Here is a 14310-nt window from a genome sequence, read left to right as displayed (position 1 = left end):
TCACTACAGATTTTTTTTTTTCATCAAATCCCAAGATAGTTTTCCTAATAATTTGAATGATTGGTTGATTTTTATTTTAACATACAAGAGTTAAAGATGCACTATGTAAAGGATTTTCTTGTTAATTTATGAGTTAATTATTCAAACAAATTAAGTCAAACATAATATATGACACAAAATAAGTGTTAAAGCAACTTTAAATAATCAATGTGATGCTCCATTAAAACCATGAACAAAAACTGCTTTACAATAAACACAAAGACGCCATGTCACTGAAATAACAGCTTCCCAGAAGCTTAAAATGAAATAAACAGGTCATTCTTCATGTGTGGTGGCAAGTGGTGTCCGTCTACTTTACAACAGTTGAAATAAATAAACTTTAAACACCAATAAATCATAAAAAGTTTGCATGTTTGTATTCTGTAGGGTAAACAACACTGGTGCACTGTTAATAGTTACACTTCTCTTTTAAAATATATATTTGAGTTTGAGAGATTGTATTTGTAACAAAGTGCGCATGTTTCTGCCAATCATCAGAGAGTTATCATGGAATGTAATTGCTAAAATAAATATTTTACACACAAATAAAGTGGTTATATTGTGGACATAGATTTTATTTAATGTTGAATTTAATTAATTTGTTTTTAAAAAATACATATTTTGTTATATCTATGAAAAAAGCTGTGTCCCCTAAATTCACGTCTGTCTTGTTACAACAATAGATGTTGCCCTTTTAAGAAAAAAGTGAAATCTATTTAGACTATTTTCTGTGTGTAAAGGTCATTGCAGGTCTTGGTTGATCTGAGGGGTGCATGGCGAGTACATCCTTTCTTATTAATTCCCTTAAAGTTAGCTAAATTTCTGACAATTTAATGTGTCACACTTTATTAGTGTCTGTGGTGTTATGTTGATAACTTGCAAATCTGACATATTTTATTCAAAATTTTGATAAATACATACTTATTAATATTTCCTAAATGTCCCCTGATCTTGAAATCATCATGATGGCAGCCTCCATTTTAGAAATGTATGGATTTAGGCTTATTTGTCTGCGGTACTATCTTTCCTGGTAACACCATTGACATAAGTGGTTGTGTCACCAGTATTTGATTAACAATTATTAAAAATTAAAACTAAGCTTCTATTTTAATGGATATAGCATATTAAACTAAATTTAAATGTGTAGCAATACATTTCTTTGCCACTCCAATTCAAGAATGACACAAACAACAGGCTACTGTAGCATCAAAAAACAGAACTCAGGGTCCAAAAATGTTTAACTTTTCACATAGTCACTGTAAGACTGCTCATTACTGATACATTTGATTTGACACAAGTTAACTTAAGAGCATGAGGGAGGGGAAAAAACTGATTTAGAACCTCTTACTAGTCTTCATACCCTTCCCATTTATGTTGCAATGCTGCCTCCTTGAGGCGCGATGTAACCAAACATAGAATTTCGGTTTGAGGATTTTTTAAAACCAGTTAAATTACGCAATATAATAGAGAAACAGTCATTGATAAAACGATGATTTATAAAAAAAAGTATGCTAAAATATCCCAATAATATGTATAAACGCTTTGTCTGATTAAAATAATACATAATGGGCTACTTGAGAAACTTTTTATCAGGCAATTGACCATATGCACGAATTACTTCCTTGTTTACTCAAGCCAGCTAAGTCATTTCCGGTCAACTGTACTGTGGCGTAATATGAGCGCACTTTGTTTGTTTTCTCTACATAATACATTCACAATCGAAGAAAAGTGTTGTTTGTCTAAGAGGAACAAACGTCCATGTACACCGTTTCAAGAATGAAAAATGCCAGTTTAAAAAAATACGGGAGTAAATCGGCTAAATATGCGCGAGTCATTGCTATGATTGACAGTAATAACCAGACCAAACAAATGACAAGCTGATGTCAAAAAAGAGCTTAAATGATTCAGACTAATTTCACAGTAACAGAACTACAGCAGTAGCAAGTTTGTGTTGGTTAAATATAGGCTATTAAATAGCTTTTACAGTTCAAGATAAAACTTAAAAGATGTAGTTATTAAATTTTATAAAATATTTCAAATTCATATTGATTCATATTGAGTGCATTATTTAATCATTATACCATCAATAATACTACAATTTATTATACTAGTAATTTTATAATAAATCAAAAAGCAAGACGTCTTGAAAAATATATAGGGATTTTAAAAGTCAGCTTCACAATAAATAATCCTCTGCTGCCATCTATTGGTTATATGGGTAATTCCATAAATAGACGTTGTTTTCCGTGAAAAGCCATTTTTTTCCGATGCCGTTTTTATGAATGAAAAGTGAGTCCCTGAAGTACATTGTATTACTACGGAGCCCCTTACGTCACCTGTAGAAGAAAAATAATTAATCCGTGGGGACGGTTTTGCAATTCGTTCCCTCAGTTTATAAACCGTTCTCACGAATTCTTAAACTGTCCCCTCAGTTTAACAATTCGTGCCCACGGATTAACAAACCGTGCCCACGAATTTCCAATCTGTGCGCTCAGATTTTGTAAACCGTACCCTCGGATTTTGAATCCATACCCACAAAATCATAATCCATGCGCACGCTTTCGCAATCCGTTCCCACAGTTTGTAAACTGCTCTCACGGATTTGTGGCCCCGCCCCCAAATTCAACCAGGACACCTGTTTATATGCTGGATGCATTGTTTTGCATTTATTAAACTTTATTTCTCAGTAGGCTATATGAGACTATGCAACACTGACAAAACAGAGTTTTTAGCTTTATTTTATATTAATCACCAATAGATTAGCTGCCAAAACATCATGTGTTTTAACCTATTGGTTATTAATGTAAAATAAACGATAAAAAGAAGCCTGTTTTGTAAGTGCGGTCATGGTACCAAAATAAAATAATAAGTGAAGAGCGCTGTTCAAACGGCTTTGTTTTATATAATATTTTTCAAAATATAAAATAACCTGAATTAAAAAAAAAAAAAAAAACGAGTTTTGGAGAGAAGAAGGTAAAAAGCAATACAAAACAAATAATGTACAGGTTATGTTGCCATTCCTTTGCTCTCAGACTAAATGCAATGTAATAATAGGCCTTATTTAATAATAACATTAATAGTGCAGCATGTATCTAACTCTGGGTGAAAAGCTTATCATATACTACGGAGCCCCTTACGTCACCTGTAGAAGAAAAATAATTAATCCGTGGGGACGGTTTTGCAATTCGTTCCCTCAGTTTATAAACCGTACTCACGAATTCTTAAACTGTTCCCTCGGTTTAATAAATCGTGCCCACGGATTAACAAACCGTACCCACGAATTTCCAATCCGTGCGCTCAGATTTTGTAAACCGTACCCTCGGATTTTGAATCCGTACCGACAAATTCATAATCCGTGCGCACGCTTTAGCAATCCGTTCCCACGGGTTTTAAAATGTACTCACGATTTGTGGCCCCGATCAGTAGAAACAGTAGTATAAGCTGTTTACGTCATAATACTTAAAATAGTAATTATTATTTTAATTTATAGGCTAAATAAATGAGTGCACAAATGTGCACATGTAGACTCATTTTGGCGATTTTATGATAATCTTTTCACTCAGAGTTAGATGCATGCTTCACTGTTAATGTAATTATTAAATATGAAATATATTACATTGCATTTAGTTTGAGAGCAAAGGAATGACAACATAACCTGTACATTATTTGTTTTGTATTGCTTTCTACCTTCTCCTCTCCAAAACTCGTTTTTTTTTTTTTTTTTTTTATTCAGGCAAATTTATATTTTGAAAAATATTATTAAATAAAGCAAAGCCGTTAAAACAGCGCTCTTCACTTATTTTATTTTGGTACCACACTCTAAAAAGTGCTGGGTTAAAAAATAACCCAACCATAACCCAGCTGCTGGGTAACTATGGGACAGAACACGCGTTGGGTTGTTTTGACTCAAGTGCTGGGTTAAATCATTTGACCCAAAATGCTGGGTTGTTTATTTGACCCAACCAGTGGGTCAGATTAACTGTGTTGCTGGGTTAAAAACTACCAAAATATTGGGTTATTTATTGTCTAATTGCCTTGCTACCTTTATATTTACCAATAATAATATATAAATCACAAAAGAATGTAAAATTATTATTGTTTTTCTGTAATACAGTTACACAACACAAAAAATGAATATGTAAATGTCATTTTAATGAGTTTTCATATTTCTTTTTAATACAGTTTTCAAATAGGTGTAGCTGTCACACATTTTGTCCAACCCTTAAAGACACAAATACCGTTTTTAGTAGATCAGTTTCTTTTAAACACAAAACTGTAAACTAGGCACACTATATTCATATTCTTTATGTCAACATTGCAGCAGCAGAACACTCAAAAATGAATTATTACCACATTAGAATCATTCCAAACATTGTGCCATTAAAACTAAGCCAAACAAAGAGTCCACCAGACAATTCTTACAATTTAAAACATGTTACAAGTGGCCAAAAAAAAAACTTCACACATGAAGACTTATGTCCATCAATATGATATACTGCAAGCTGGAGAAATTCCCAGGCAACAAGTCCGCTTCAATGGCATGGCCTGGAACAACGGCGAAGGTCTAGAAATGTCGTTGTCTCATCCCAAGGCTCAAATCCACCATGTTGGTCCCCACCTGTTAATTATACGACATTTAGTCTTGCAACATTACATTTTAAGTTAAGTGTATTTTATGAACATAAACACAGAGGCATGAAATAAATGCTCATTTTACTTCTCAACTTTTCATGCAGTTGTGGTCAAAATTATTAGAACACTAGTATTTTCACCAGCTAAATAAGGTTTTAAGTCAGTGATTTCTATCTATTGCTGTAGTGTGTCAGTAGGAAATATTGCTTTACATTTCCATTCATTTTACCATTAATTGTGATAATCCAGTGACATTTTTGTTCTGTGCTCCACACAGGATCTGATCTCATCATCATCCAGAAGAACTGTGACAGCGTCTCCAAGATGCTCCAAGAGACCTAACTGCAAAGCTACAGTACTGTTAAAAGTTTTAAGCACTTGTCTAAAAATGTCATAAAATGACTCTGTCAAAAATAATGTCATAAATAAATGTTCTTAATCAATTAACCTTGATTAACTAAATTAAATCAACATTTGGTTTGACCATCCTTTTGTGTTTAAAGCAGCTTTTGCCCTACACTAGGTGCACTTGCACATAGTTTTTCAGGTAGCTTTGCAGGTAGGTCTCTTGAAGCATCTTGGGGACGTTGTCACAGTTCTTCTGGATTTAGTCTGTCTCAGTTTGTTCTGTTTCTTCATGTCATTCCAGACAGACTGGATGATGATGAGATCAGATCTCTGTGTGGAGGATTGGCTGTTGTGCCAATGTATACTGATATTTCTCACTGACACACTACAGCAAAAGATAAAAAACACTGACTTAAAATCATTTTTTAGCTGGTGAAAATACAACTGTTATAATAATTTTGGCCACCACTGTGTTTATATATATATACACACACCCTTATTAGAGCAGAAAACGTAAAACAAAACTTACTGGTTGTACGTCAATGAATGGCCTCCGGGATTCCGTGGTTGTGTGTCTGAAGACCTTTTATCCAGAGTGGGCAGGACTTTGAAAGCACTTTCCCCTTTAGCATCTAAACCATAGGAATAATATGCAAACTGTGAAACATATTTTATAATCAAAACAAACTGAAACACTTTCATATGAAGATTTCTTCATTCCTTTAAATAATGCAAATTAATTCCCACCCTCATTCAACTACTGCAGGTTAAGTTTAGGTATGGGGTCAGATTCAGGGATGTAGAATATGCTCATGCAGAATAAGGCATCAGTTTGTGCTTCATAAGTACTAATTAACAGCCAATATACAAGCTAATAAGCAACTAGTTAAGTGTTACTGTACCATTGTATTTACCAGTTGATGTGTGTCAAATACAGTTGCATATTGTTTTATAGATTGACATATTATAAGAAAAAGCTTACCTTAAGTCATGTCACCCAGCTCTGAATGCACCTCACTGAGCACTGGCAAGAATTAGGTCTGCAACTGTAGCCCAGTCTTCAAAAAGTCTGCCTCTGGATATAGCTTCCTAAAGTCTTGTGAAATCTGATCAAATCTGAAAAACAAATGTGGTTCAATAAGTTTAAGGTTTATACTGGTCTCTTAGTTTGTAATGCAACACAGGCATTCACTAAAATAGAGGAAGAGTAACGGTGTGTTCACACCTTCACACCCCCTTAAGGGGCCGTTCACATGCCGCGCCTAAAAACGCGTGAAAACGCAAGACGCGTCGCTTTCTTTCCAAAAACGCAGCTTGCTCTCCCATGGCGTCTGCCGTTGCTAAGCAACCATGTCCCGTGCCTGGAAAAAATGAGCTTCCATTATGAGCGTATAATAACGAACTTCAGTGCGCAAAAAACGCGACATGTGAACGGCCACATACACCACGAGAGATTAAGTCTAACTTTACATACTGTAGCTAAAACAACATTACATTTAAGTAATAAACAATAGTACATACCAGTCATATTGTGGTTTAACATTATTAAAGTAAGGGACATAGCGTTTTAGCTAATGCAGATAAGTTACCTCAAGGAAAAAACCGCGAAAATGCTCAACATAAAACATATGGATCTATCGTTGGATTCGGCACGTCGCAAACATTTACTTGAAAAATATGCCCTTAAAAGATCAATTTTTGTATGAAATGATCTAATTTTGACAAAACATTACAAAGCAATACAGTATGCAGACAGTAAAGGAACTTACCCCCGTATTTCTGACCTACTCTTTCCATAAGGCGTTAAAATAAAGGCCATATGTATACTGTAAATTATACAAATAACACTACACACACACACACACACACACACACACACACACACACACACACACACACACACACACACACACACACACTTTATATAACAATAACGCGATTGTTGAGGCAAAAAAGTACATCGCTAGGCTGCTTAAGTTACAACGTTCGTCATTCACGGAATAAAAATGCCAACCCCGCACAGCGACATATCAAATATTGCATTAAACAGTGAAACCAGTGTGCTCTAAAACACAACTTATTAAAAATAAAGGTAAATAATTATATAATCATATTATTAATTTACCTTATAATCCTGCTTGCTGCGAGGTGCGTGGCCGCCTGGCGAGGAGACGAGTGAAGAATCCAGAATGTTCGATGAAGTGAAAAAAATAAACAAACCGGTTGGGTCAAAATAACCCAACCCAGGTGTTCATAGTGAAAGAACCCCTTATAGTCCATTTGACCCAGCATGATCAACCCAACTGTGTGTTTACAGTGCCTCAAACAACCCAACATTTTGACCCAGCACAATTAACCCAGCAATGTGTTTACAAAAATAACCCAGCACTTTTTAGAGTGCATGCATGGTCCGCACTTACAAAACATTCTTCTTTTTACATTCTTCTTTTTAGCGTTTATTTTACATTAATAACCAATGGAATAAAACGCAGGTGTGGTGTTTTAGCAGCTAATCTAGTTATTAATATAAAATAAACGCTAAAAACTCTGTTTTGTCAGTGTTCCATGGTCTCATATAGCCTACTATGAGAAATAAAGTTTAATAAATGCAATACAATGCGTATTACGGAGCCCCTTACGTCACCTGTTGAAGAAAAATAATTAATCCGTGGGGACGGTTTTGCAATTCGTTCCCTCAGTTTATAAACCGTTCTCACGAATTCTTAAACTGTTCCCTCAGTTTAACAATTCGTGCCCACGGATTAACAAACCGTGCCCACGAATTTCCAATCCGTGCGTCCAGATTTTGTAAACCGTACCCTCAGATTTTGAATCCGTACCCACAAATTCATAATCCGTGCGCACGCTTTCGCAATCCGTTCCCACAGTTTGTCCGTTCCTCACGGATTTGTGGCCCCGCCCCCAAATTCAACCAGGACACCTGTTTATATGCTGGATGCATTGTTTTGCATTTAATAAAATTTATTTCTCAGTAGGCTATATGAGACTATGCAACACTGACAAAACAGAGTTTTTAGCTTTATTTTATATTAATCACCAATAGATTAGCTGCCAAAACACCGTGTGTTTTATCCTATTGCTTATTAATGTAAAATAAACGCTAAAAAGTGTCACTTACAAAACACCAAAATAAAATAATAAGTGAAGAGCGCTGTTCAAACGGCTTTGTTTTATTTAATAATATTTTTCAAAATATAAAATTGCCTGAATAATATAAAAAAAGTATTGGAGAGGAGAAGGTAAAGAGCAATACAAAACAAATAATGTACAGGTTATTTTGTCATTCCTTTGCTCTCAAACTAAATGCAATGTAACAATAGGCCTTATTTAATAATAAAATTAATAGTGCAGCATGTATCTAACTCTGGGTGAAAAGCTTATCACAAATCACCAAAATGAGTTATGTTAATAATGACATTTCCAAAACTGTAAAAGGTAAACAGTTTACTGTTTTAAGTGCACTCATTTATTTAGTATACAAATTATAATAATAATTATAATAATTACTATTATCAGTATTATTTACGGTGAGCATTGTCACAGAGCACCTTCTCCCAAAAACAGCGCATACTGTTTCAGCTATTAAAATAGTTCTGTTTTGTATGTCATGGCAAAGTGACTATATTTCGTTTCATTTTTTTATTAAGTTCATTTAGAAAAAAGGTTTGGAGCATTTTTTGTTCTTTAAAAATAAGTTTTTATTTTTTTTTTAAGTAACGATCAGGAGGCCAGCGAGTGAGTTGATCGTGTTTGATAAATTTTGCCTTCTCAGATAATCCTGACTTGGCTAAAATAAATATAGATATAGTCTCAAAAAAGTTAAAGTATAAAACAATGTAATTTCATCGTTAAAATAATATAAATGTGCACATAACATATAGCCACATATGCAATTGTTGGTGCGAGTGGAAAGTAAGCTGTGAAAGTTATACATCATTTGGAACTGTAATAGGTCTATACTTTTATTTATGTGCATCACAATAACATCAGAACAGAAAACAATCATAATACCCTTTTTATCTCAACAGGAGCAAATACACACCTCACAGACAATTACATGTAGGCCTATAGAAAATTATTACTTAATGAAATAATAAAACAATTAATTAATTAATTGGCAATAGGATAAAATGCAGGCGGTAAATATATACACATTAGTTTATTGTTGAAATTAACATTGTTTCATGCTTGGCCTATAAATTTTATTGTCAGCAAGTCGTGATGATTTGAGAAGGCAAAACTGATCAAACACAGGCTATAATGAACTCATTCTCTGCCGCTGGCCGCCTTGTCGTTACTTTAAAAAACAAAAACTTATATTGAAGAACAAAAAAATGCTCCAAACATTTTTCTAAATTAACTTATTAAAAAAACGAAACGAAATACAGTCACTTTGTCATTTCATGCAAAACTGAACTATTTTAATAGCTGAGAAACAGTAGTAGGCTATAAGCTTTTTACGTCATAATACTTAAAATAGTAATTATTGTTATTTTAATTTATAGGCTAAATAAGTGCCCAAATGTGTTTGTGTACTATTCATTCTTAACATGTAGAATTTTGGCGATTTTATGATAAGCTTTGCACCCCCAGTTAGATGCTTGTTCACTGTTAATGTAATTATTAAATAGGCCTATGTAATATATCACACTGCATTTAGTTTAAGAGCAAAGTAATGACAACATAACCTGTACATTATATATTTGGTTAATTTACCATGATCAGCACTTACAAAACATTCTTCTTTTTAGTGTTTATCTTACATAACCAATGGGATAAAACACAGGTGTGGTGTTTTAGCAGCTAATCTATTGGTGATTAATATATAATAAAGCTAAAATCTCTGTTTTGTCAGTGTTGCATAGTCTCATATAGCCTACTATGAGAAAATAAATTTTAATAAATGCAATACAATGCATCCGGCACCTAAACAGGTGTCCTGGTTGAATTTGGGGGCGGGGCCACAAATCCGTGAGAGCAGTTTACAAACTGTGGGAACGGATTGCGAAAGCGTGCGCACGGATTATGAATTTGTGGGTACGGATTCAAAATCCGAGGGTACGGTTCACAAAATCTGAGCGCACGGATTGGAAATTCGTGGGCACGGTTTGTTAATCCGTGGGCACGAATTGTTAAACTGAGGGAACAGTTTAAGAATTCGTGAGAACGGTTTATAAACTGAGGGAACGAATTGCAAAACCGTCCCCACGGATTAATTATTTTTCTTCTACAGGTGACGTAAGGGGCTCCGTAGCATTTGGCGGGGCCACAAATCCGTAAATACAGTTTAAAACCCGTGGGAACGGATTGCTAAAGCGTGCGCACGGATTATGAATTTGTCGGTATGGATTCAAAATCCGAGGGTACGGTTTACAAAATCTGAGCGCACGGATTGGAAATTGGGTACGGTTTGTTAATCCGTGGGCACGATTTATTAAACCGAGGGAACAGTTTAAGAATTCGTGAGTACGGTTTATAAACTGAGGGAACGAATTGCAAAACCGTCCCCACGGATTAATTATTTTTCTTCTACAGGTGACGTAAGGGGCTCCGTATTTTTCACAGCTGTAGAGTTAGAAAATAAAAAAGGCTTTAAAATATTGCAAGATTTTAAAAATGTGTTCATGACTATGAAGGCAAGTTAGTGATTATCTAGAATACGATTAAGATGTCCTTGAAGAGAAGTATAGCTAGCTAGTTAACGTTAGCTTAAACAGGTTATGATAGTGTTTAGCTGTCAGCATTTAAATGTACAACTATGCAGATACAGAGAGTAGGGGATTGCCAGGCTCCGCATTTAAATTATATGTTGTTAATAATATGAATCTGAATGTTCTTGCCGCTAACATTGTTTATAATGTTGCAATTATAATTTTTCTCAGTTTCTGATAAGAACGAGGCAGTAGATGAGTCTCAATAGTGTCCACCTAATATATAGCACATAGAATATGAGCTTCAGCGGAAGTTTACGAGCTGGCTTATCTTTATGCGGAAGTTCTAAAGAACGCTGCGTGCATAAGGTCAATTATGCGGCCGCCATTTTGAAATCGAAAGCTGGCTCAAGTGGGGGAAACGTCGAAAGTGTTAAGTAAATAAGGTAACTGAGTGATTGCTTCCGTTTTTAAAGCACGCATTTAAACGATAACTTGTAGAATAAACATTTTCAGGGTTGTTTTTCACCCCTTTGTCATCGAAGATGGTCGAAAAGGAATTAAGGAGGTTTTAAAACATTTCAGTATTTTTCTCTGTATATTGGACATCAGTCGTGCCAAGGTCCAAACTGCAGTTTAAATGCAGCTTCAAATGGCTCTATACACTATCCCAGCGACGAATGAGGGTCTTATCTAGTGAAATTATCATTTTATTTAAAAAAAATAATAATGTATATACTTTTTTTAACCACAAATGCTCATCTTGCACTAGCTCTGCAATGCGCATGCATGTCTTCACATATTGGAAAGGTCACACATGGTTAGTTCTTGTGTAACATTACTTCAGTTGAAAAATGTAGGTTAAGACCAAAAACTCCATTTCATTTTCTCCTCCAACTTTAAAATCATTGTTTTACCTTTTATTGTAAAGGGCTTTTGACTTTCTTTGCACGTTCGCTTTGTAAAAGCTGGGTTGGTACTTCCACCTACGTCACATGTGCGTGATTGCATAATGCAGGTATTGCTATAGTATTTGTGGTTAAAAGGATATGCATTTTATTTATATAATTTTTTTTGTGGTTTATTTATTTATTTATTTATTTATTTATTTTTATTGAAAATTAACGTTTCACTAGATAACGCCCCTATTTCTTGGCTGGCATCGTGCAGAGCCCCTTGAAGCTGCATTAAAACAGCAATTTGGACCTTCAACCCACTGATCCCCATTGATCTCTACTATATAGAGAATAATCCTGGAATGTTTTCCTCAAAAACCTTAATTTCTTTTCGACTGAAGAAAGAAAGACATGAACATCTTGGATGACATAGTGGTGAGTAAATGATCTGGAAATTTGTATTCTGAAAGTGAACTAATCCTTTTAAATATGTGCTGTACAACATTCATTGGTATGATTGGTATGTACACAATCGCACAGCAGACGGCATACAGACACTAAGTGACTCATGGAAATCTTCCTTGTATGCTCATGGCATCTCGGATAAAACAAAACCTTTCATTTATATTGTTTTATGTGTAAAAGAAAAAGGTACATGGAAAGAATCATTTTTGTGTGCGCTTTCTGAATGCGACATTATTTTTTGAAGATGGATATGATAGAAGAAACTAGAATGGATTTACAGTAGTTCAGTTTCAAAGTTGCCAGTTTTATTTACAAATAGTTTGCCTTTCTCAATCATCAGCATAAGAATAAACACACTCAAAAACCAATACAGTCACCTACATCTTGGATGCCCTGGGGGTAAGCAGATAAACATCAAATTTTCATTTTTGGGTGAACTATCCCTTTAAGGTCAAGTATTTGTTCAAGTCCTGCAGTATCTGTGGCGTGTAGTAGAGATGCTAAAGCTAAGCAGAATGTGCTCACTCCTCCTTCAAGTTCACAGCTCTCATTTGCACAAATTAAAACATCCTCATATAATTCTGCCACAAGAAATCACATGTGCTAAGTTATTGTGCATCCACCCTTCTCCTTGAAGGGGTTTTTGTCCTCAGGAACTCCTTTTATGAGAGGATCTTCTGCAGCTTTGGCCTCAACCCATTCACAGATCTCCTTCGCGCTTTTAGAAACCTGAGGTAAGAGGGAAAATATATCAGACCTTCATCACAAATGCAAAGTTGGCACAACATAAATAACTTGTTCAGGCTTTTAATCAGCAGGCAAAGAAACTTACAGGCTCTCTAGTGTTCTTCACCTCCTTCTGAAGTTGTTCCAACTCCATTTTCAGGATGTCCTTATCGGACATATCCCGCGCCATCTTGCCCTGAGCAAAAATATAAGTTACAGGGTCACATCTGTGACAGTCACATTTTTGAAAGATCACATTTCTGAATTGCTCAGAAAAGGATGAAAAGTAATGTTCATGATATAATGGGAGGAATGTAATGTAAATCCCAGCATTTATTGCCACAATATGTATTCTTAGAGATCAAGACAAATTACTTTTAAAAGCTGTTTGACAAATAGGACATTTCAATAAATCAAAAACGCTCACTGGAAAAACAGATTTTATTGTTCTGACATCAAGCAAGCAAAACGGATTGAACGCATGATTTGTGTTAGAGTAAACTATTTAAAATATAAAGATCAGCTGAGCCACAGTTGTAAATTGATAGTGACAGTAAATTGATATTTTAAACATTAATAGGGGTTTCTCCTGAACTGAATACATAACATTAAGTAACCGGTCATACAACAAGTTAATCTTGTTAGCCGGCATCATTGTTTGAGTTGTTATTATAGATATTTAATTTAAAAACTCTTCTTGTTTTCTTAAATTCTGACTTAAATTCCTAAGATTAAATCAAATGTTCTTATTATAATAAACCAGTGTACACTTGCAATCTCTAATCTGCCATAACTACAGTACTGTGAACAAGGCCTAACTATTCATGTATTTTATTATACAAAATGTGGTTATGTCACCTAGAATGATGACACATGCTAACCAACAGTTGGTTTTGCCAATGGGGGAAGATGATGCTCAACTGCTGCAGTTTTTTAGATTTAGATTGAGAAGAGAGCAATAATATTCACAATTCCTCATAGCTTTAACTGTAATTAAATTTATGTAATTAAATCTTTTACTGTCTGTATAGTAATAAAATGCATTTAGTTGTTCATATAAGTAAACCTTAGACTATACTTGTTTGTATAATGTGTATACCAATTTATCACCTACAGTGCTGTTAGTTTCACTTACCTATTGGTCAGCGGGGCAGCCGATGGAGGGAACGACTCGCTCTCTGCACTTTAAGGGACCATGTACAGAGTTTGGGGTCTGGTGATGAACTGAGCGCTTCGGTCTGCTGTCTTCGCCTCTTCAGGATCACCTCCAGATGGTAAGAGGTGGGGGGGGGGGGGGTGGAGACTGATCCCCAACAAGCACACTTCCTTCATCCAGATTTCTGATCAGCTTAAGCCATCTTGGTAATTAATGAGATTAAATCACCCAGAATCAAGGCAGAGCGGTTTATTTGTGAGAGCATGTGAGCTGTTCTTCTTACAAGATTTTATTTGTGTAATGTCTTGTGCCGTGGAAAAAATGAAGTTGGTTTGGAGCATCTATCTGTGCAGTTGATGTATTTAAGAAATTGAAA

The 14310-nt window shown here is 34.9% G+C and overlaps 1 protein-coding gene across 1 annotated transcript; it reads right to left on the bottom strand.

The window, feature by feature from the left end:
* Positions 1-12335: 12335 nt before the first annotated feature.
* Positions 12336-14069, bottom strand: gngt2a (guanine nucleotide binding protein (G protein), gamma transducing activity polypeptide 2a). The gene is made up of 3 exons (XM_073833484.1): positions 13914-14069; positions 12885-12974; positions 12336-12781 (listed from the first exon to the last, which is right to left on the bottom strand). Exons 2-3 carry the CDS (start codon positions 12966-12968, stop codon positions 12656-12658), a joined length of 210 nt encoding a protein of 69 aa, XP_073689585.1. The 5' UTR covers positions 12969-12974; positions 13914-14069; the 3' UTR covers positions 12336-12655.
* Between the last annotated feature and the right edge of the window lie 241 nt (positions 14070-14310).

This window comes from Garra rufa, chromosome 1 (assembly GCF_049309525.1).
Source record: "Garra rufa chromosome 1, GarRuf1.0, whole genome shotgun sequence".
Taxonomy (NCBI): domain Eukaryota; kingdom Metazoa; phylum Chordata; class Actinopteri; order Cypriniformes; family Cyprinidae; genus Garra; species Garra rufa.
Note: the sequence above shows the minus strand (reverse complement) of the source record. Positions and strands in the feature narration are given on the sequence as shown.

Bases quoted from the DNA above. Each gene is read 5' to 3' on its own strand.
- gngt2a (XM_073833484.1), bottom strand. From the start codon at position 12,968: ATGGCGCGGGATATGTCCGATAAGGACATCCTGAAAATGGAGTTGGAA. The intron at 12,782-12,884 runs GTAAGTTTCTTT...CTCTTACCTCAG, and splicing joins TGAAGAACACTAGAGAGCCT to GTTTCTAAAAGCGCGAAGGA.